The sequence below is a fragment of the Alosa alosa genome, chromosome 18, assembly GCF_017589495.1.
Source record: "Alosa alosa isolate M-15738 ecotype Scorff River chromosome 18, AALO_Geno_1.1, whole genome shotgun sequence".
NCBI lineage: Eukaryota > Metazoa > Chordata > Actinopteri > Clupeiformes > Clupeidae > Alosa > Alosa alosa.
This window is the reverse complement of record NC_063206.1, coordinates 21,575,919-21,600,148: the sequence shown is the minus strand read 5'-3', so window position 1 is coordinate 21,600,148 and position 24,230 is coordinate 21,575,919. Positions and strand designations below refer to the sequence as shown.

The 24,230-nt window shown below is 44.3% G+C and overlaps 1 protein-coding gene across 1 annotated transcript; it reads right to left on the bottom strand.

The window, feature by feature from the left end:
* Window positions 1-1,733: 1,733 nt before the first annotated feature.
* zmp:0000000760 (collagen alpha-1(IX) chain) lies at window positions 1,734-22,811 on the bottom strand. The gene is made up of 27 exons (XM_048270548.1): window positions 22,550-22,811; window positions 21,415-21,527; window positions 20,511-20,634; window positions 18,409-18,817; window positions 18,165-18,242; window positions 17,412-17,507; window positions 16,974-17,027; window positions 13,411-13,464; window positions 13,269-13,322; window positions 13,114-13,167; window positions 12,900-12,953; window positions 12,677-12,730; window positions 12,496-12,549; window positions 10,500-10,553; window positions 10,314-10,358; window positions 9,919-9,972; window positions 9,771-9,824; window positions 9,603-9,656; window positions 9,304-9,375; window positions 9,182-9,217; window positions 6,535-6,579; window positions 6,400-6,432; window positions 5,985-6,131; window positions 5,049-5,225; window positions 3,978-4,068; window positions 2,982-3,059; window positions 1,734-2,660 (listed from the first exon to the last, which is right to left on the bottom strand). Exons 2-27 carry the CDS (start codon window positions 21,491-21,493, stop codon window positions 2,362-2,364), a joined length of 2,403 nt encoding a protein of 800 aa, XP_048126505.1. The 5' UTR covers window positions 21,494-21,527; window positions 22,550-22,811; the 3' UTR covers window positions 1,734-2,361.
* Window positions 22,812-24,230: the final 1,419 nt, after the last annotated feature.

Sequence of the window (24,230 nt, the reverse complement as noted above, 5' to 3'; positions counted from 1 at the left end):
CTCCATTGGCTTCTGTTATCTCTCGCTAACACTCTCACTTTCAGAGTTTCAAGTGCTAATTTGGTCCCAAATAAGAGTTCATCATGGTTAACCAGAAGCACAATAAAGCTACTTTCTCTTTTTAAGACCGTCTTTTATTGGCCTTACTGTGAACCTCAGCAAAAGCAACAGTCAGTCTTTGTTTTGGCGAAGGATAGTAGTTGAGCTGTAATGGTTTATAATTCCATGCAATAAACGACTATTAGCATGATCACTTGTGTGGTTTGCATCGGGGAGATCTGCTCGAAGTGGTGCTGAGGCAAGCGATTGGGCTGAGGCATCGGGGAAAGAGAGATGGAGCAAAATATTAAGAGTTTCCATGGAAGGAACTGGCTGTAACACACTAGAGACAGAACACCACGGAAAAGGAAGAGAGAGCGCGCGCGTGCGAGAGAGAGAGACATCCACTGCTATTGGGGGAAGGTGTCATCTGAATTCAAGAGAAAAATTATGACCTCTCAGAAGAGGAACCTGGAGAGAGAGAGAAAGAGAGAGAGAGGAGGAAGAGAGATGGAGGAAGAGAGGGAGGCCAGGAAACAGGACTGAGAAAAAGAAAGAAAAGAAAAACACATCCAAACACCCCAAACATTCAGTGTGGCCTTTCTCTCTCTCTCTCTCACCCCTCAGGACTGTGAGTGGGAATGGAATGAGGGGCCTCATGGAGGAGGCCTAATTACACCGGAAGCTCTGGACACAACGGTCAGGTGCAGTAGGCGTCCATGAGCGCGAGTCAGCGAAAGAAACACGAAAATAGCACTCCACTCCAGTGCCATATCCTCAGAGTACCTAACCGTACGCATGTATACTTATGTGTCTTCTCAGGGTAGGTGGGGAGAAGGGAATATACTCTATACAACAGAATGGCAAGAGAAAGAGATTGTGACACTGTGTATAAAATAATAGATGAAAAATGCACAAAAGAAAATAATTTAATGTTAGCAACACAAGGAATGGGCACCAAAATGTAATGTGTGTTTTCCACAAATGAAAGACGCTGCATGAAAGATGACATTATTTGGGATGTCACAGGACAGCATACTGTAATTGAGAATTGTGCACCAAAGTGTGAGTTTTGTTTGATGAACATTTGGATGATTTAAATTTAAACATGCACAAATGCTAGATTTGTTTGTTTTTTTGTCCAGAGCCCCTTTATGCTTTTCAGAGAAATAGCCCACAGTGATATCCAATCTCTACAATAAATGGAGTGAAGTGTACAGAGACACAAAAGTACAGTAGACCCTAACACAAACATATTGTGATGGTAAATGCTGCAACTGCAATTATTATTCAGTGTAAGGCTATCTCACTTCCACCTAGAGTTCATGTGCAGAGTTCATATGCACGCGCCAAAGCAGATTCTGACACCCAACAGCAACAAACATCTTGACTCACATCTGAAATGGTTTCTTTTCTCAAATTCAATGTAGCCTTGCCACATTGCAAATTAATTTAATCCTCCTTAAGTTTTTTGGTTAAAACAATAGCAGAGTGTCATATACGAACGTGGTAACATGAAACAGAAAGAAGAATATATTCTTAAAAGCCCCAGGCATACGAAGAAAATGCTGAAATACTGAAATAAGTGACTGTTGAAAGTGGGCAAAGAAAAACCTGTTACCCACACACCCATGCTGGTTCGCAAATTATAGCCTACGTGCCACACTGTGGCTAATATAATACCCTACACCATGTTGTGTGCATAATCTGACACATTTATTGATTGCGTGCTGGGGCAAGCCTTGGAAGGCTATCTGTTTGTGTATCTTGTAACTATGTGTTATAATTAAGTAATTACAACTCATTTATTCCTATCACAATAGATCTGAAATCACATAATTGGAGAGTATTATTACCCTGTAATTATGCTCATGATCCAGCGCTGCTTGAATACAGAACACAGTACAACTCATTCATCATAAGAGACAGTGGAAAAGGTGGCATGGCGAAGCTAGTCATTATTTTCCACATTTTATTACAAAGAACAGCAGTATTCCACGTCAGAAAGAGATGACCAAGTATCACTCAAAATCAAGTTAAATAATTATCCACCTGTCTTCGTCAAAGCTCCTCTGTTGTTTTCCCTTCCTGATGTTAAAGACTGATTGGTGAACAAGACAAAAGGCTAGTGGGTCTGTTTCAGTCTTTCTCAATACAATTTTGGCTCATATATTTACATATTTAATCATTTTAAATCATGGGCAAATCTCTGTATGAACAGCAAGGTTTTTTTCTCCTCTCTTCCAACCCCACCCTTAAAAGTGACTAAAAGTGACTTTGTTTTGTTTTTGTTTGTTTGTTTCAGTCTTGTTGTTGACAGTTTTAACCGCGCCCTCGGAAGCGACGGGGTGACTGTGGCTGGGGTCGGGGTGCTGGTCGGGCGGGCACGAGTGCAGGCACTTGGGGCTGGGGGACGCCAATTCCACTTGCGCCTCCACTTGCGCCTCCGCTTGCGCCTCCACTTGCGCCTGTGCCGAGGTCCGCACAACCAGTGGTCAAGCACACCCCAGGAACGCCGCGCAGGCCAGGATGGCCCCTGAGGCCAGGCCGGCCACCGTGGCCTCTCTCGCCCGTCTCTCCCGGACGTCCGTTGAAGGCCCGTCCAAGCCTGCCCCTCTTACCTGGTGGTGTGGATGAAGTATAAACTCTTCATGTACTGAAAGACGTGCGTTGGACACAAATCATACTGTGCTTCCATTGAGCACTAGTCAGTGCTGGCTGTGATGTAGGTTATTACCATCAATGGTGTGGCATTGAATAGTGTGACACAGAATGATTATGATGAAATGTCTGTATTACACTGATATTATATGTACCTTATGTACTTATGTACTTAATGTTGATGTCACTGCTCCACACAAAAGCAACATACAATGAAAGGTGAGTGTCACAAATTGTGGTATGAAAAACATAATGTTGAATAAATAGCGAGATGAAGTTACCCATTGCTCCCTGGTCTCCCTGGTAACCCGGCAAGCCGTAGCCTTTGGCTCCTTTGTCGCCCTGATCTCCTGGCTCACCTGGGACACAGAGAGGCTTTTACTGTGATGCTTAACGACCCCCACGCTGGACTGGCATGCCCTGGGGACGAGGCTGGTACACGGGAACGTGCTGTTCGACGTGATTAACGACCATGTGTGTTACTGAGATCATCGGCGAATAAATGTATAAAACGCCTTGTAAACACTCTTCAATTTCACTGGCTTGGCGGAGGGACTGTACCATACATGTGACATCATGGCGGATCAAATAGCAATACATTGAGATGGTCTGCCTATAGAGAGAACCCTGTAGTGGTAAATTATCCATATACCACTGAGATTATACCAATGCAAACAAACCCTTGGGTTTCCAGTACCTACTTAAGGGTATTTATGACACATTTTAGGGTTTAGTAAAGTAAATCCCTAATCGTAAACATTTGTGGGTACTCTACCACCTGCTTAGCTCTAGTGTCTTCATTCATATTTAACTTTAATTGCAGAGTAAGTAGTCCTTAAGCACGCTTAATACAATCTACTTAAGAATAAATGACACTATTTATATATCAAGTAAGCACATACTATAACTCACTACTTAGTCTAAACACAACTCTCATCATAACTTGAAGCCTAAGTACATCTTGCAATATGTGTGAGAAGTACATGGTTCACGTCAATTAGTTCTGTTCTGTACATGGATATTCATTTATTGTTAAATCTACACCTTCACCTGCTCTTGGATATCATGTTTGTTATCACAAGTCCTCGACTATGCAGTTATGTCAGCTCATCTGAGAATATTTGAATGTAGAGACAGTTGCATTTATGAAATAATTACTATTTATGAGTAAACCTCAGTTCCACCCATCCAGTGTTAATGACTAACATTACTGATTGCAGATGGGTATTCAGTGACTATGAGGCCATATAGAGTATGATCTATATGATGACCCTTACCTCGCAATCCGGGTTTGCCAGGGTCACCTGCCTCTCCATAGAATCCTTCTTGTCCCACTTCGCCATCAACACCATCAGTACCAGGGTCACCCTGCAGTCATATTCAGACCTTTATGTGTGTGCTTTCTACTGCTACATCATGTTAATATACACACTTTTTGCATCTAGCATAAAAAGAAAAAAGTTAACTTTTGTTGAATACTATAATGAGAATGCAAGGTTGGTGGAATTAATTGTAAACAAAGTGTCAATAAACAATGAAATGTACTGTTAAAGTACTGTTAAAGAAATTATAATCTCCTAACATTTCAAGTGTAAAGAATTTGACATGGTTGTGTATACATGGACACTGGTGCAATACATGTGGCATTTAAACTAAGCATGACAGTTTTCTCTGAATATTTATTTTTCCTCGACTACATGTCATTATCACTCGAAGGCTTTGGCAGTAAATTTGAATGTCATGTGGTGTCAAGCCAGAGGAACCTGTGGCTGATGGCTATTCCTATCATGTGTTTGCACTTGAGGCCCCATGTACTTTTATCCCCATTAGGGCCACTGGAAAGAGGATGTCTGTGGGGCTTCAAACGAGCCCTTCAAGACAAATGGGGGAACAGGCATTCCACTTCCAACTCAGACGGCTGTCTTCTCCAAGAGTTCTCAACGCAGCGGCAAGTGCCCCGTCTCGTCTGTGACTTCTTATTTGTCTTCACAGGGACTCGGAAATTCTGAACGCCTTAATTCCAGGCCGCTCTGCCAAACAGTCCGGTGTTTTTCGCTCGCTCGCAGCCTGTCACAATATCGGCAAAGGATGTAAGTTGGCCCCGCGAGAGGCGAAGATAAATAATGTATAGAGCGTAATCCGGTCCTGTGTTTTATGGCTGCAGGTCCACAAAAGCAATGAAGCCTGAAACACTGCATTTGTGGGCTGCAGAGTGCTCCGCCTGTCAACAGAGACTTAACAGCGTGTGCTGCTTTTGACAGACGCTAACGCCCAGCGGCGCACAGCTATACTGTGCATGTTTTTGCCACAGACAAATAGGATGGGTGGGTGGGGGGCGGGGGACTTACGGGTGGTCCGGGGGGTCCCTTCTGTCCGGGGGGTCCGGGGGCACCCATGGGCACGTCTCCGTAGAGAGGACAGACGGCAGCGCATGTCCGCTTCACGGAGTTGGCGAAGGTGGACATCTGCTCGAGGACCACGCGCTTGCAGACCTCGATGACGTGTTGCGCGGGGAGGGTCGGGCCCTGAGAAAGAGAGACAGAGAGAGAGACAGACAGAGAGAGAAAGGGAGGGGGAGAGAGAAAATCATTACCACATACGTAACTGGCTGTGACCCAAGTCTGGGACATGGAACAGAAAACAGTGCACTTAACCCCCAGAGGTAGGCAGGAAAATGGGTGGCAGAGTAATGAACGAGAAACAAACAGCGCCAACAATATTTCGTTAGGCTCATTACGGGGTTTACTGCCGTACAAAATGAAAAGCTTTCCTGCGCGTTGCAGAGAGACCAACACTAATGAGAAACCATTTATTAGCATTCTTGACACCAAAATGGTTACCACATATTTAATGTGCCAAGTGCCAGAACGACTGGGTCTCACACGAGCTTTGATGACATATGGGTGTGGGGCTTTAACTATCTGGTAAAATCCGACAGAAAACAAAGAGTGAACATAAGTTCAGGAAGACAAGTCAAAGCACCTTTAGAAGTTCTTTTTGCCACAAATTCTAAGATGAGGATATGCCCTTGTAGACGTTGGTGCACTTAAGAAGAGCTTGAAATGATTTTTATTTAGAACGGCAGTATGTAGCATTTCAATCTGTTTTACCACATGACTCATAGCTTAGTTAAGGTAACACTGGCGAAGATTCCTTTCCATTTCGAATCCCAGTGGTCAATAAAATCTTTATTCCAAACACTTGCGTGGAGTTCTCCCAAAACATGTTACTCAATGGCTTAAACATTGCACAACCAAACCCACCCCCGCCAGCTTTGCACTTACAGGTGGTCCTGGCGGGCCCTGGAACCCAACGGGGCCTCCCTCACCCCGGACACCCTTGTTTCCCACGGGCCCTTTGCGACCGGGCTCCCCGCCGGGACCCCGAACCCCCTGCACTCCCTGGAACCCTGGAGGACCTTGGTCACCAACCTTGAGATAAGAAGTCAAACACACACACACACACACACACACACACACACACACACACACACACACACACACACACATATACAAACACACACACACATAGTCAGTGTCATTTCGGGAGCCTGATCAAGCTCTTGGTAATAAGATTGTGTTCTGCGATGCATGGTGTTGACCTGCTAAATCTATTCATATCGGAATGCTTTGAAACTAGCAGGTTCACATTGTCTAAATGAAATTAAGGCTTCAATAGAAATATTATGGAATTGCTCACCCATCCTTTGGGACCTTTGCTGCCTTTTTCTCCCTGGGAAAATATAAGTGTATGTTAGGTAATGGTGAAACAATGCACAGAGAAATGATTGAATATAAAATAATATCTTGTCATCACCCAGGAATATTTTCATACCTCTGCACCCTTTACACCTTGGATTCCTCGTATACCTGTATCCCCCTGAAAGAACCATCAATTTATTATTCTAATGCATTTATTTTAATGAAAAATTGATTGAAACACCATTTTACCAAATTACATTTTCTACATGGAATGAATAGTCAGTTTCATCCATGTAGGAGTTCAAGACGACATAGCTGTCAGTTTGTGTCGAGAAGATACCCACCCTAAGGCCTGTCCGGTGGCATGTCCATCAAAGCTCTTTGTCACATTAATTATTTTTCTCTCAGGCCATGGGAGCGTTCAATCAACATAATCATGCAGTGGCCCTGTCTGTGGACCTGTCTGTGGCCCTGTCTGTGGCCCTGTCTGTGGACCTGACTGACAGGGAGTGATTCAACAGAAGAGGAAAAGGAAATGGAGCCCATCGTCTTTGCCCTGACGTTTCAGCTCCTACCAACTCCGCTCCCGCGACTCTGTCCAAACCTCTGGGCGGGAAATCGCTAGCCAACTTATGCTCTCCAACCACACTGCTGCCATCGCCCTGCACACTGAGACTTCAGACAGACCAGCAGAGAGAAAGCACACAGGCTCACTGATCTGGCACCATCCAGCGAACAAATGGACTAAGCTCCTTCATTCTACCCGAGAAGCCTATACTGCATAGCTACAACGATGGCAGGGATGTATGGTTCATTCCCTAGCAGGATGTCTAGATCCAATATATACCTACACCATGCTGTGATTTCAATCTAAATGCAAGCACATGTCTATTACAGAGACTCGCCAGAGAAGCTCAACAGCCTGACTCCAAAAATACTCCCCAGGACAATTTTTCAGGCCTTGAGAAGCTGATTCAGATTAGCTAAAAGGTTTTGTATGGAAATCCTTTCCTTCTCTCTCTGTCCTGTGTGCGGTCAGAGCGTCCTTTTTCTGGTTCAGTCGGCTGATCAAGAGTGTCAGTGATGAGTCTCAGGCAGGGGTGTAGAGCAGGGGACAGATGAAGATAAGATCCTCTAGTCAAAATCCATCCTCCTCCTCCTCCTCTGAGCTGCAGTATGCTTTATCATGGGGTCTGTGATGTACAGTACTGGACCACAGTGCATCAGTACAGCACACAACAGCTGTGGTCACACCACCCTCTTTACAATTTGTCTGTCACTGTTATAAATGTTAATACAAACAGAGATGTGGATACTATGATCTCAAAGTTATGTTTGGTCTTTGAGTGTACACTAAATCATTGCTTCAGGTTCTCTACTGAAATCTCTTCATTTTAATGATCTAAATGTATTGCACTGCTTGTATCTGAGTAACCAATGATGCATTATCCACCTTAAAACAATTGTTCAGAGTCACCAGAGGCATTTCAGATGATTGGCTTTGGCTCAAATGCCTTTGCTGCAACTCTTCAGTGAAATCTATGTGTGTACAAGACCAGATTTACTTCAAGGCTGAACTCGCTACTTTAGGGTTCCTTCGTTTGTGGCAGAACACTTTGCAATGGCATTTATATGTTCTTGTATGCAAGCCATGTATGTTTCAACAGAGTTTAGACGTATTTAAAAGCTCTGACATGGTGCAAGAGGCTGCTTTTAACTGGCGTCAGAGAACGTATTGAAAAGGATTTCCTACTAATGGAGAACCGTCACTGGACATAGAACAGAGAGGCCTGTGCTTTCAGTCACATACACTCTGTAGTGTATGACCTGCGTCGGAGCCAGCTGGCTGTCTGAAACGCCGCCTGTGCACTCGGCAGTCCAGGAGGCTGAGATCAGACACGATCGCATTTCAAAAAACACGTCAGGCCTCGAAATCTGGTATCTGTGGCCATGTTCCCACATTCCGTGCCGTATGGACAGATATATGGCATTTCTTTTGGTTCAGCGGCACAACAGCACATCTTCGTTCGATGTGACTTTGAATCCTGTGACTCACTAGATGACACAAGCCTTTCACAAGTGTTTAGATCATTTTGAAGAAAGCAGCCCTGTCGGCTGTCATTGAGGAGCATCTTGAAAACATGAAATGCAGGTGCTTAAGTGGCCTCCAGCGCAAGCAGGAACCAAAGGTCCAGATGTTGAGGCTGGGACTTACCAGGAAATCTAAAAATACCCCCCCCCCCCACACACACACACACACACACAACCCCTTTCATTGTAAATAAATCTCTGAGCCCGTCTGGACAGCTCAAAGAATTATTCAATTGTCTGCCTGCTTTGACTCATAGGAGGCTTACTGTATGTGTGGTTCCCATCTGACAACCGAGAACCGAGGAGGACTATGGAAACCATATGCTGTTACATGATACAGTGCTGTGCTATGCTGACCTTGACATGTGCACCTCCATGGTCATGTATAGACAAAGATAAATGTGAGTCGTGTCTTGGCTTTAAATCCTGTGACAAGAATGTTGTGAATACTAGAACAGAGCCACAGGACTCCATGTTTGCAGCCCTCCAACATTACAGTAGAGATTACAGAGGTAGCTACAGCCACTGCTGAGGTTTATCCTCTGTGAACCACACAGCATTCATTCAGGTGATCAGGTGAGGGATAGACAGACTGCTAAATTGCCAGCTGAAAAGCCACCCGCGTAGCATAAATAATCAGGCAATAAAGATTCCATTGGCGGTGCAGTGAAATGTATAAAGTTCATTACCTTAGGGCCTGGGCGTCCAGGTAATCCTATGTGTCCCTGTGGAGGCATGGCATGTTTTAGTGGTTTGGAGAGAATGAACTTGTATTTCAAAGGCCTGTGGAATATTTATCCGGAATGCTCACCGTGGGTCCTGGGGGTCCGATAAATCCGGGCCTTCCTGGCTTCGCCGCCGAGCCCTTATAACCTCTTGGGCCCTGGAGTGAGTAACATTTTATAAATCTACCTGAAGGCAAAAGTTTATCTTTCTCTACACTCTGCTGCCTCTAGGGACAAAGCAGAACTATCCAGCTGATATCTGTGCAAGAGAGGAAATCCTGGGAAACCTGGGAATACTCCTGAAGCCCCATTTTTTACACTGAAACTGATTCAGATAGAAAGACCAATGGAAATGGCCCTTAAGGGGCCAAGAAAGAGTACTCACGGTCTGGCCTTGGGGCCCCATGTTCCCAGGAGGTCCCACAGCTCCCTTCTCGCCCTGTTAGAAGTGCCAGTGTATTAGCCAACAAGTGTACGGACTGACACTCTATTAAAAAAAAAAAGTAACAAATAACAATAAAAATCACAATGAGCATTTCTTGTGTGTACTTACCCGAGTTCCAAGCTGTCCACCCCTGCCATCTTTGCCCTGTGGTCCTTGGTATGCCTAAAGAGTGAGAATAAGAAAAAGCTCTTAGAGTAGAGATTTAGACGTGAGGAGAGAATGTCAGGATAAGACAAAAGAGGAAACTGAAACGTACCTCCACACCAGGACCTCCATCTCTCCCTGGCAAACCAGGATCTCCCACAATTCCCTGCAAACACGAAATGACAACTGATCAAATATATTGGTTACATAAGATCACAATCCCAAGAATGAAGCCTGAGACATCACTAAAGCCACCACTGTTCATATTCTTTGGCACATGGAGGATGCAATGTACGTGATAATAATTCATAATGAGGGACTGGAAAGGGTTTTTGGCATGATTTATTGCTGCTGTTGTACTAATTGAGTTTAATGGTCTTATTTATGTTGGATTAACTTCCAGTGAAATTGAAAACGTTTTTTGATGTGCAGAATTACTTTGAACTAAATTGATGTTGTATAGATTGGCACATTTGTTAGAAAATGTTTCTTTTCAGTCGCACTGACCTTTTCCCCTTGGCTGCCAGGTTTCCCCTTTCTTCCTTGGACACCCTTTAAAAAGATCATTCACATTAGTCAGATTGTGTACAAATACTAAAAACAAAGTTGTAAAAAAATATTCATTTGAATGAATTAATAAACAATTAAATAAAAATCCATTCCAGAAAAATAATGAATAGGAGGGACACATACAGGTTTTCCCTTCTCGCCTGCAGCTCCACGCTCGCCAGGATCACCCACAATTCCCTTTTGGAGGAGAGACGAAGAAAACCATAAATAATAGGATCTGATTGGGTGCATAACTGCACAAGCAGTGTGTCAAAACCTCTCTCTTGGAGTCTTCTTGGGGACCGTTCGTTATTTATAATCGGGGTCACCGGAGGGATTTTGAGTGCTTCAATCAAAAATCGCATGACCCTCCAATGGCTGCAAAAAAAATTTCAACAACCCTCCAGCAGTGTTTTCAAAAAAGACATGACCCTCCCCAGCCAATTGTCGATACCTTCCGATCACGTTATAAAGCGCTATAACACATCGACGTATGCTATCGTTCTAAACCCACCCTCTACTTTCTGATCACATCACATCACACATCACACTTCACCAAGATGGTGGCCATTTCAGTAGATTTATTCACTAACATTGTTGTGGAAACACAATAAGCATGGAAACTAAATGCACACTTCCTGCAACTGCATTAGCCTAGGCTACTTGAAATAAGTTACTCCTCTAGTAAGTATTCACATGAAATAAAACAATAAAACATTGAGACCATTTAACAAAGCACATTGGGTAATAACAAATTCAACACATGAACTTGTTGCTATGGACTCGTCTCTAGGCTTCCTCAGTCATTGTAAAGCTGCCGAAGCTGAACATAATCCAAAACTCTCAGACGAAGTCAATTTGGGGAGCATGCTACACTCCTTACTTCTCAAATGACTTGAAAAGGCCGTTTGCACAATTTCATTTTGCCTATTTGACTATCATTTTAACTTTTCCCCGCTGTCTTGCCGTTTTAATATTTTCCCGTAGAATATCCCATATTACTGTAATACTCTCATAACATTAGTCCTGCATTCTGGCCTGTCTCTGTGTTGTCCTGTTGTTACCCCTTGCCCTTCCAGAGAAACAGATGTATTCAAATCATCGTTTTGCTTGCTTGAATGCGAACTCAGAGTGATGTTAACCTACAGTAGGCCTATTTAAGTTAACGACGTGGTTGTTGTGAAAGCATGATTCATTCGATTCATAGCTGGAACGAAAGAGAACGTTATATGGCAACAGAAATCAACAATCAAAAAAGCCACTTTGATTTTTTGCTGTTTTCATTAATACAAAGGTGGGTGACCCCCCCTCCTAGACAAAAAAAAGTTAGGTGACCCTCCCCTCAACAAAGAATAAAAAGACATGACCCTCCCCTATTTTCCTCCGGTGGCCCCGTTTATAAATAACGAACGGTCCCTTATAGGGTTATTTTAGTCATCAAAGAAAGTACAGTGACTAACTGTGTAATAACAATACAAAAGGTATGGTAGAAAACTAGAGCGAGAGGTTGTCTGTCTGTGTGGGACCAGCTAACATTCCAATATTCTTGTGCTGGTCAGGGAAGCGTGTCCCAGAGGCTTGGGCCAGTCCTTGGGGAATCTACATCCCAGACCCTCTGCAGGGGAACCTTCTCCCTAATGTCCCTGCTGGTGGCCAATCAGTTTGCCTCAGTCAAAGGGGGATAATTGAGAGTTGTTGAGAGGGGGGAACACTAACTCACCATGACCCTCACCCAACACACACACACACACAGACACACACACACACAAACACACACACACACACACACACAAACACACACACACACACACACACACACACACACACACACACACACACACAACACACACCACCCCTCAGGATCTCTCTCACTCTGCTCCAGGTGCCACTACTGTTTGTGGAGTGAAGCGGAGTTTTATGCGCCAAAAAATTGCGAATTACAAGGACCCCTCCACGGGGCTCCGCTCCCCCGCCTGAGCAGAATGAATCATGCCTTGAGTAAGTAAGCCTGTCTGACTGCCTGCCTGGGCAATCCCCTAGGTGGCAGGCTTCTAGGTTTAGGGGTGGCGCATGGGTCTTAAATGTCCTAATGATGACTAACGGTGGAGGAGAGGGCCCATGGTGGGGCTAGTTAACATACCTGTGGCCCTTGGGGTCCAAGGGGTCCATCTCGACCAGTCCGGCCTTCTTGTCCCTACAAAACAGACTCGCAATAAAGTAACACTTGCATTTCGAAGCATTTTGGGACAGTAAAAGTGATGCAACAGTATTGAGAGGAGGGAAAGGAATGTAAGAGAGAGTGGTAGAGGAGTTGTTTTCACCTTCACTCCTTGGTATCCTGAAATACCCTCAAATCCTGTTTCACCCGAGGCACCCTGGGAAATGTAAATAAATAAATAAATAAATCAGGAGATGATTTGTGTTTTTCCTCATTACTGTAAATCACAAAATCATTAAAATGTCTTAGGGAACACTTTTTCGGACTGGGATCAGGAAAAGGGATCATCCCTTCAGATCCAGCGGATTCATTTCCAGAGAACATACCACTTCTCCCTGCGCTCCTTTAGGCCCCATCTCTCCCGGGGACCCGTGCACGCCCTGCATGAACACAGCAAAGAGGCTCTGTCATTGCCTGTGCCACAGCCATCACTCACACACATGCATCCCGCCACGGAGGAGCGCCGCTACGTCTTCATCTGCCAACAACCGCTGCCAAGTTAGCATGTATATAAACAATAAACAAGGAATAGCATCTTACCTTAAACCCTGCGGCACCTGTTAATCCTTTTAGGCCTTTAGGACCCCTATCACCCTGTTTAGGAGAAATAAGTCATATGGTTTAGCACGATCAAGCACAGCTAAACAGCTGGAGGAGGACGAGGAGCTGAGCGGGATATGGGGATGATATATTACCTCTTGGCCATGGAGTCCTCTCACTCCCTTGTTGCCTTTGATGCCCATGTCACCCTGGGGGAACATGTGTTGGACACACAAGGTTAGCATACAGAAGCTAACAAGATTCACAGCGGCCAATCACAGAGGAGCTCGCTCTCACCTTGGGGCCGGTTTCTCCGACGTTTCCATAGTCCCCGGTTGCTCCGCGAATCCCCTGTAGGTTTGAAAATAGGGGGATTTATAAGCACACAAACATCATAGAGATGACCCTCACTAGCTTTTGGCTTTGGACCAGATAGGTGAGTAAGCAATGACAGTGCTCTTTATTTCATTACAGAGATGGCTGGAGGCTACAGCTCCACCACAAAAGCACACTCCTGGGAGCTTCATATTTGGACTTTCAAATTACGGTAGATTGTTTAGTGCAGATGACAAATGTGTTTCATTATCCATACGTTAATGCTAAAATACTGAGGCAATAGAGAAAAAATATATGATACCCTGGACAGAAGAGGATGTCAGAGTGTTACTTACAACTCTTGCCGTTTTTTTGGCAGCCATTTTGAAAAGCCCAATCCCTTTAACACTAGTGCTCCAGCTGGATAAAATATAATACATTTCTGTGCAATCGATCCAATACTCTTTATCCTTTCTTGTGGGCTATAGCATGTTTTTCATTAAGAACTAAAACCAAGCGAGAGCATCTCAATGAAGCTAGAGTAAATACGAGTCGCTTTTACATGATGTGTTGATTTCACAATCAGTTTGGGATGTCTTTGATTTGTGTATTTCTCCTATTCATTTTCCTTAAGTGAATCTGTTGTGTTAATCCTTCTACCTCTGACAACATCCTTCCCTTACGCATCTGACTACTCCCAGTGCAAAGGGAACAATCCACTCAGCTACCTGCTGACACACACACACACACACAAACACACACACACAGACAAACACACACACACTCACACACACACACACACACATACATACACTTACACCCACACCCACACACACACACAATTCTATTTTAAACGTGTCCAACGACAGCACGAACTGTGTGTGAGCCAAGGGGAAGACTCTGTTTAGAGAGGTGCAGCGTGAGCATGAAGGGGCGCTGGGTATTTCTTTTTTCCTGGATAGCACAGCAGGGACCACACACAGGAGCAGAGGAGCGCTACACAACTTCCAGTCAGGAAATGCACCTCTCTGGCTCCGGAGGAGGAGGGGGAGGAGGGGGGGGGAGGAGGAGGAGGAGGAGGCTGTAAACACGGCCCAGCTCTGTGATTCACACAGCAGCGGGGGGTGAGGGCTCGGCTGAATCAGAGAGGACAGATGTTACCCCCCCCTCCCCGTTAGCACATGTGTGTGTGTGTGTGTGTCTGTTGTGTGTATCGTGTGTGTGTGTGTGTGTGTGTGTGTGTGTGTGTGTGTGTGTGTGCATCTGTATGCCTGTGTGTGTGTGTGCTTGTGTACAGTGTGAAAGTTCCTATATCTCTCTTTTTATTTTTTATTTGTCCCTCATGCTTTTATTTAATATTATCTGCTATTCCATGTTTTGACTTGCCTTGCCTCTTTGCTTCTGTATGTAAGTATGTTGTGTGATATCATTGTTACTCTGTGTGTGTGTGTGTGTGTGTGTGTGTGTGTGTGTGTGTGTGTGTGGGGGTCTGTGTCTGTTAGTTTCTTTTCTTTCTGTCTCTCTCTCTCTCACTTTCCCTCTGTGTGAGTCTGCCTGTGGCTCTGGGTGCACATGTGTCCGTGTTGTCCTTGGGTGGACACTTGGGTGTCCTTTCCGACACGCAATCTTACTTTCGCCGGTAAAACATTATACAGTGCGTCGTGGAACACTAAACCTGTTGCACGTAATGCAGTAAAGCGTGCTGGCAGATCCCTTCCCTTGTGCCGCTCTACAAGCCCGCACTTCCTGTCCCACTCCCACCCCCTCCTGTAAGCAGAGACTGCGCTGGGAAATCTGCACATGTTCTCGGGGTCATGTTTAAAAAAGATACCGTTTCTGTCTGTTCCAGGTTCCAGTTCACCGCTGGGAACTGGACTCAGATCAAAGCGGATAAATTAGTCATAACTCTGGAGTGGAAAGACTCATGTCTGCTGCCCAGGGGTGGCATACAAACATGGCCGTGCTCGCTCGAGTCATATGTACACAAGTAATTGCATCCTGATGTTGCGTGCCCCGTCTTTTAATGAGGATGATCGGTCGGGACATACTGACTGTACCTAATGCCACTTTTTAACCTCCTGGGGACCTTCTAGTGTTTTATTGGGTTTCAATCCATCCTATTTATTTGGTACACACACCAGTATGTTCTTTCCTTCCCCTCCTTTGTTCAAAACCCTAACAACACCCAGGCTACTGGAGAGGCCCAATGTGAGGTTACAGGACTGTGAAATAAGAAATCCCTTCCCTTGGCTGTCCATTAGAATTACACACTAAAAATGAAAAATGCTGTTTTCATTAGTGCTTCACTGAGAATGCTAACTCTTCCCAACAATGTTCAAGGGTTGCCATTCAAAATTCATTCCTGAGTGCTTCAAGCATAATTGAGTGGTTGCCCCAGTATGTGTGTGTGTGTGTGTGTGTGTGTGGTGTGTGTGTGTGTGTGTGTGTGTGTGTGTGTGTGTGTGTGTGTGTGTGTGTGTGTGTGTGTGTGTGTGTGTGTGTGTGTGTGTGTGTGTGTGTGTGTGTGTTTGTGTGTGTGTGTGTGTGTGTGTGTGTGTGTGTCTGTTGGGACACTGAGCAAATGGGAGTGAGAGACAGAGAGAATGTTTTGGAGAGAAAACAGTGCAACCACTGAATCTCTTGGTGATGTGAATATTCATTTCACGTTCCTGGAAGTCAACTTCTAAGTATTTTATATAATACCCACCAGTAAAGGTGCGCGCTTCATAAAGCAGTTGGAAATGTCTGTAATATGGGAAAAGCCCGTTTATGGGTTTCACAATCGGTGACTTTCATTTCAATTGAGTCAATTAAGGTTCTCTATCCTGACAGAGGGACTCCAGACAGCGGAGGGAGAGAAAGAAGAGTAGAGAGAAAGAGTCCAGAGTGTTTACCATCTCAAGACGGCCCTGCCTGCAGCCCTGTTTCCATCATGCCGTCTCATAGCTATGCGTCCACTGCCATTTTCCACAACTTCACTTCTCTCTCTAAAAAGGGGGCTTTTCCAGTTTCAACCCCCACACACACACACACACACACACACACACACACACACACACACACACACACTCATTTGAAACAGGCCATGGAAGGGGACTCTTTCTCACAAACCAGCCACAGCCCTGTTCTCTGCCCATTTCTGACATTCCCATAATCACTTTAAATTAGCGCACCAATTACTCCTAATAACTGTGTACAAGTTTGCCTGTGACAAACACCGTTCCAGCCAACACAGAATGCTTTGGTGTATGTGATTGTGTGTGTGTGTCTGTGTGTGTGTGTGTGTGTGTGTGTGTGTGTGTGTGTGTGTGTGTGTGTGTGTGTGTGTGTGTGTGTGTGTGTGTGTGTGTGTGTGTGTGTGTGTGTGTGTGTGTGTGTGTGTGCGTTTGTGTATGCATGTGTGTGTGTATGTGTGTGTGTGTGTGTGTGTGTGTGTGTGTGTGTGTGTGTGTGTGTGTGTGTGTGTGTGTGTGTGTGTGTGTGTGTGTGTGTGTGTGAGAGAATGTGTGTGTGTGTGTGTATGTGTGTGTGTGTTTTGGCTTTACCCAGTTTCCCACTCTTCCTGGATCTCCTGTGTTTCCTTGGAAACCTCTGTGTCCCTATGGGTGGACAGATGAGATAAACAGCGTGACCACCAAAGCATACGCATGTGAGCTGTTACTGTAAAATACTGTGTGCTTTTGAGGGTGTGACTCTGAATGCTGTCTGCTTGTTTTTCTCTTCTGTGTGTGTGTGATTGTGCATACAGTATGCATGTCAAGCTTCTTTTTGGAGTTTTAGTGTACTCGTCTACTAAATAACATTGGCTTTTGAGTGAGCATGCATGTGAGTGTGTGTAAGAGAGAGAGAGAGAGAGAGAGAGAGAGAGAGAGAGAGAGAGAGAGAGAGAGAGGGAGATTGAGAGAGAATGTGTGTAAGACGTAAGAGAACGTGAGTGTGTGTAATGATCAGAATGCCCCACTCAGGCATGACGAGGATGTTACCTTTGGACCTGGTTTTCCCTGGACACCTGGTTGTCCGTGAGCACACCTGCATGTGGCCCTGCCTGCAGTCAGGCCAATCTCTGCGTACCCACCACACTGGGAGAAAAGGTGACGGTCTAGAGTCAGTCTATCTAACACACACATGCTGTACCAAATCATAATATGCACTAATGCACGTTTAATATTATTTACATTATTTGCATTATTCCACTGATTTCTGTGTCTGGCAGATAACAGGTAACCTGACTCTCGCCACATAGATTTTGCTCCGCCTAGCTCCACTGGAGCTCTGGAACCAATCCATTGGAATGGTGTTTCAGAAGGCTGGGCCTAATCAAAAAATGCTTGCATATGATTGAATAAGCCACTTGTCCGTCATCTATCTCTACTTCAACCACTCACATCGAAGCCAACCCGTGACAGTCTCACAGTCGCTTCTACGCTATGTCACATCTATGAAACTCCTGCCCTGCGTCCTGATTGGCTCAACCATACAATCTCATGCTGAAATCACTCTCAATGGAAGAGGTCCCAGATGGATGTGAGTGAAGCTAGGCGGAGCTAGGCGGAGCTAAGCGGAACGAAATTCATCTGGCGAGAGTCAGGTTAGATAACAGGCAGAGAGTTGGACAAACAGATCCAACTGGACTATTACAGTCATCATGGCGGTCATTCAGACCACATTGGCTACATGTTCTGGCACTAAACGGTTACTATGGCAGACTAAGCCCAGCAGGGCTGTCCACTGCTCACCACGCTGGAGAGCTCACAGCAGCCCTCAGAGTAGGCCTCATCCGCGTCACACGACACCTGCATCTTCTGAACGTCCACCTGTGGTCAGATGGAACACTGTGAGCTGGAGCACAGTCATGCTACCTCGTAGGGTTTAAACACCTTCATTAATGAATGTAGCAGCGTATTCAAATGTATAGACAATGACAATACGTAGAGGGTTTGCCTTTTATCCACATGCACAATCTCACTTTCCCATACTTACTTGGACAGAGCGGTCTCTGGTGCGGTCCCTGGCTGCTCTCTTCACGATGGACGTGTACCCTTGACGGATGACGGGCCTCGACTCGGCAATGGTCTCGACGCTCACCTCCTCGCAGTCCACCAGCAGCTTGACTTTGCCGCCCTTCACACTCATGGCCAACTTATGCCACTCGCCATCGAACAGCTTGTCCACTTTATCGAAGGTGCGCAGCATCTGCGTTCCGCCATGTGGCCCCGCGTAGAAGAAGTCCAGTGTGCGTGAGTCGCCGTGGAAACGCAGGCCCACCTGCTCGCGGTCCTGCGGGTCGCTGACCTGCCACAGGTTCCAGGAGGAGCGGGCGGCGTCTTTGGTCATCTTGAACGTGGCGATGATGGCGTAGTCGGTGGGTAGGCCATCGGGGTAGACGTCACTGGGATTATGGGAGGTGACGAGGTGTCGCATGTCGAGAACATAAAAGACAGAATGGAGTCAGGCCCCCCTGATTAACTATCACAAGCGTATGTTGAGCAGATCTCAGCACGGCCTTGAGTTGCATAACAAATCTTCAATGAGTCCGCACACTAAGTGAAACCAAACTGCTGGCTGTTTACTGTTATGTTTTTTCTGTTTTCAACAGATCCTATTTGTGGATCAGAGGCCTTGTGTTCCTCTGTATAGTTCCCTGCCCGTTTTTATGTGGAAATAAAAGCCCTCCAGTTCAAACGAAAAAGGCGTTCGAAAGAACAATGTGCAACGTTGCTCAATCTAACCCCTTCTTTGTTTCCCATGTGTTGTTGCCGATCACAATTCTCCCCACAATTTGTCGTTGATTTATGACGGTGTGGTTCCCCCTACTCCGTACACAAACACTGCCTCGTTGTCAGGCAGTGAGAGTTCAATGAGGACAGTGTGTTTGGCCAAGGCACAAAAAGGAAAGACCCAACACATGGATTAACCACTCACAAGCCTCCCAAACAGAGACACACTGCTACGTGCTCAGGCCACTCTCCAGCAGGAATCCATGCTGAAATGATACAAACCCATATGCCAGCCACTCTCTACAAAAACATGAAGATGCTAAAGTGTTCATGATAACTGTATCTTATCACTGTCTTGTTGGTAAAACATTTTGACAGTATGCTTTGATTTCTGTGGTGTGGTTCAGCATAGCGCTTTGTTTTATATGAAGGTACACAGAGCTTCTATTAACCAGACCCATTCCCAACCTTTATATTAAAACTTGAAACAGCCAAAGGAAAAGAATATGCCCTGTCCAGAAAACAAGATGAAAGCTGCTGTTTAGAGGTGGGCATGATTGTTCTCAGATGAACAGCAGAGGTGGTGGAAAGCCTGTATCCTCTTAACAACACATTAATATGATGAGGGTTTGAGTGGTGAGTAAATTACTCTTCAAATAAGCACATTTGACCCTGAAGAGTCTGTCATCTTTAGTGTGGTCTGTGTAGTCTGTACCCTCACATGCTGATCTGTGTGAAGTTCTATCAGTGCCATCAGTCTGCATGAGTCTGTACAGCAGTCTGAAGAAGAGTGATGCGCTTATGCATGTTACATTACTAACGGGAGCTATTTACTAGTTTTCTATCTGTGTCATCAAGCTGCTAGAGGATGTGGATGCACTTAAGCATGATGCTGCCAAGCTATCTCGCAACTCTGTTTCTCCTGGGAGTACAGTCTGGAAAGGCTCAACAAGAATGAGTGTATTCCACGGAATTCTTGAACAGCTGACTTGGGCGATGACAAAAAGGAAATATTTTGTTTTGTGAAAGCAGTCCAGCACTGATTAGATTACAAAAAGATCATGGAAAACTGAACAGAGGATTATATCGGCCTTAATTGAGGGAGTTAATATTATATAGCTCATCTCCCTGCTGAGCTGTGCCTCTAGTTAACCTGATGCTGCCTTGAGCTGTTCTTAATGTGGGATACAGGTTGATCCCATAACATTCCATATAGGAAAGACTTTGTCTCGTTAGCTTCGCCCTTACCCAATTAGATTCTAATGGAATGTTACCAGACCACAGTGAAATGGAGTGAGTGTAAACAGGCTGCGCTAGGCTAAATGCGCTCCGCACTGGGTTTGGAGTGGCAGCTCCGTGCTGTACCTAATGGTCTTCCTGAGGTGAAGGGAGGGGTTGATCCTGTAGGCCACTGCATCTGGTTCGGATCCGTCCACCACCCTCACCCCTGTCGACTCAGACAAGCGGAACTCCTCCACGAGGTCAAAGCCTAAAAATAAACGGCCCAGGTGTTAGTGATCTGGGTGATGATGGCGTTGGCCTGTCTTGCTATCAAACAGTGCTCACACCTAAAAGGGGTGTGTAAGTGTACACGGATTTTGATAGTGATGTTGTGAACATAGAGATTTTTTAAGACTGTGCATCACAAAAGATCATTAAAGTACAAGTCTAGGTCAAGGTCATTTATTTACAGTATAGCACATTTTAAACATCAAATATTGAGCCAAAGTGCTTTGACTATACTAAAGTAAGACAGAAGGGTACTAAATTATGTGTTGACGACACCTTAGAAGATAATGCCCAGATCTACTTTTCTGAAGTACTGCACAAGTATAGCACCTTACCAAACCTTAGATTTTCAGTGAATGTATTTTATGAACATCTCATGTGATTCCACATGGCAGTTTGGTTAGGAACATATGTAGACTACACTCTTTAATCTTTATGATAGAACACACTTTGGTATCTCAATATGAAAAATATGGATGGATAGGGGATCAATGAAATTATATTTGCCCAATTTATGACGTGTCAGTATACATCCCACAGGGAACATTGCTTGCCATAAGATGTCAGTAGTTAGTTCCATACTGCCACCTAGCGGCTATACATATAACTACATGTTAAACCCATTCATGATCTCCTTTGGCTCCTCAAATTACCTCAGCGTGAGTGCCTGTTCATCACAAGCCTACCTGCTCTAGTGATTCAGATGTGTGTGCTTTGTTAGAGATGGTAATAGGCTACACAGGGATTGTGATCCACTCACTTGGCGAATCCTGGCACGTGATGTATCCAATGAGGACGAGAAGGACCTGAACCACCAGCATTTTGTCAAAAGCTGGCATTTTCAAAATTTTGACAGTCAGGAATTAAATGTGCCTAGAAGAAACACCATAATGAGGAAAATTGAGACTGAGAAAAGATTTCAAAAGATTTCAAAAATAACTCGTTTTGAAAGTGTTTGTTAGTGTATTGCTGTTTGGGGGTTATTGCTTAGTGAAACTATTATGCATCTAGTCTGGAAATTGTGACTGGAGTGAAGGCCTTAAAAAGTAGCTATCCTTCAAAAAGGTCATCCACCGCATTGACTATGGCCACGACCCTGTCTTTCTGTGAATAAATCTGGCGAACACAGCGAATAACGTGTTCATGGAAAAAATAAAACACCAACGAGCTTCAGTCAAATGGCAAAGTTATCCAGCAAAAGAGCAAATGTGCATGACATAGCTAACTGAATAGAAGCTAAATCGATTCCACATGAAGTTCATAGAATGTGTTCGCCTGGGACACAGCGTAAGAAGTCCTTACCAGACAGTAGAGTCAAAACAAAATTACCCATAATGAAATAGCATAACTATAGCTTTCATAAGAAAATAAATGTTAATGTTAATGAAGTATATTGGATTCACTCATTCATAATGTTAATGAAGTATATTGGATTGACTCACTTATTTTAATTCCACCTAGGCCTATTATTTCATTCTCACTTGAGTATAAAATGAGCTTTACTAAATATAGGCCTACTACACTGAAAGGATTTAATCATGTAACATATATCCCCCGTTCTCATATATTTCTTTTGTTTTAACTTCACTGGATGCATCCTTAAACGGTGCAATATAGAAATAGCATTAGGCAATTCGTTAGTGTACAGCTTTCAGAGTAGGCTACTGCATCACAGTTGGAAATCAATCTAAAAAAAAAATGGTAATGGAACTGTAAATTAGGCTATTTAAATTATTGCTTAAGATAATGTGAGTCGGTTTAAGATGCAATCAAAGGTGGCACCCACTAAACTTTCCATGCCTGGCATCTATCCATATCCTGATATTCATATCAATATTTGATACAAGCATGTGCAAAATGTTGTAAATATTGCAAAACAACAAATTATCACTTACATATTCTTGAGAAGGAGGAATCCGGTGCTGACTGCAGACAGTCCCTTAACAGTTCCCACAGTGAGGATAGGATATTGCCAATTTTTAAAGTGCCATCCTTAGGCCGAGCATTCAACACCAAGCCTACTGTTTGAAGTGAAGGTAAGTCCCATGGGAACCTGACCCTTGCGCTCCACTCCACCTTCGGGCCCAAGGGAACTGCCCGCTCCCAAAGGTCTTCTTCACCAAAGAAATATGAGAGCTACCAACTTCAACTGAATACACACAACCCACGAAATGGAGTGACGTTCAACTGCACCTGCTCAAGTAGACCAATTCAGTATTTGGGCAGCAAAGTTTGGCTATATTGTGTCATTGGGAATTATTAGCCTATTAACATCGTTGTTTTATTTTTGAAGCCACTGTACAATCAGGACTGTAAATGCATTGAGAATCATAAACTACTTTAGAATATTACTGAGGTAGGCCATGTCGCATGTCATCCATGCACCATTTCAATGAGGAGCTGTGCACAGAAAGACTTCATATCAAGAGGAAGTTACATTTTCATAGTCATGGTGAAAGTTGAAGCTTAAAGTTTTAAAGCCATACATTTTCATATGGAAGATATAGGCCAATGCATATTACTTAAATTTCCTATTAATCGTTTTGTAACACGTTGCTTTCAGGTTCGCTGCTAGTGTTAGCCTACTATTTCTCCCAAGACAGTCGCTTTCTGTTCAGGTATTCTGGGAGATAGATGCAGTATGTCACGGATAAGCTTGAGCTGGGTTATGTAAACATTCCTCCACCCAGAGAGCGTCTCTTCAAAGATAATTGCCACATAAATGCATACGGTTTCTCTGTGTTGTTCTGGAGTCGTCGTTTGTTTATGCTTCTGTATCTAGACCACAAAGACGATTTTATAATTATTTTTGAAATGCTTAAGACCCCTTAGCTGAGCATACGGCTTTCCTCCAAACATAAACATTTGTATGATGAAAAGCTGAAAGTGTCTGACAAACGCTTATAGTTTTAGATAATATGTTAAGCTTTTAAATATTGTGTTAGCAAAATGAAATGTCATGTTAACATTTTTTTTTATGAAACAGCCCTTATAGAGTTATTATTTATTAGTGGTGCTGCGAGCTCCTTCGTTGCGCATGCGGTATTGTTTGGAGAGGACGGTATGATCTTTGATTTGGATCTTTATGTGACCATCTCTCTTGGGGATTAAAGTCTCTGACCTCTCTCATCTCTGCTGATTACTTTCCCCCTCATTCTCTGACATTAATCCATAAGGCAGTAAATCCCATCTGTCCCCTCCCTCTAATGCGCCATGCCTGCAGCGCTGTGGAATGCACTTCTCGTCACACCCCACAAACCCTCTCCTTTAATGCAAGGCTGTCACGTACGTACACGATTCCATACTCATCCCTTTAAATATACAACTACCAGATCTGACTTATTCGGGAATGTCTCAAACCGCATACTTCCGCCATTAGCCTGCTAGTGTGGACTGAGCGCTTACTTGCGTTGTGCCCACTTTCTGATGGTTAGTAGTATCCCAATTATCTGCACTATATTAAAGTAAGTATTTGAGGTGTGCAAGTAGGCAGCATAGTGGTCCCACAGAAATGCTTGGTGTGGATCTGTGCTGTGTGAATGAATGGAAAGGGACATTGGGCAGTTGACCCTCATA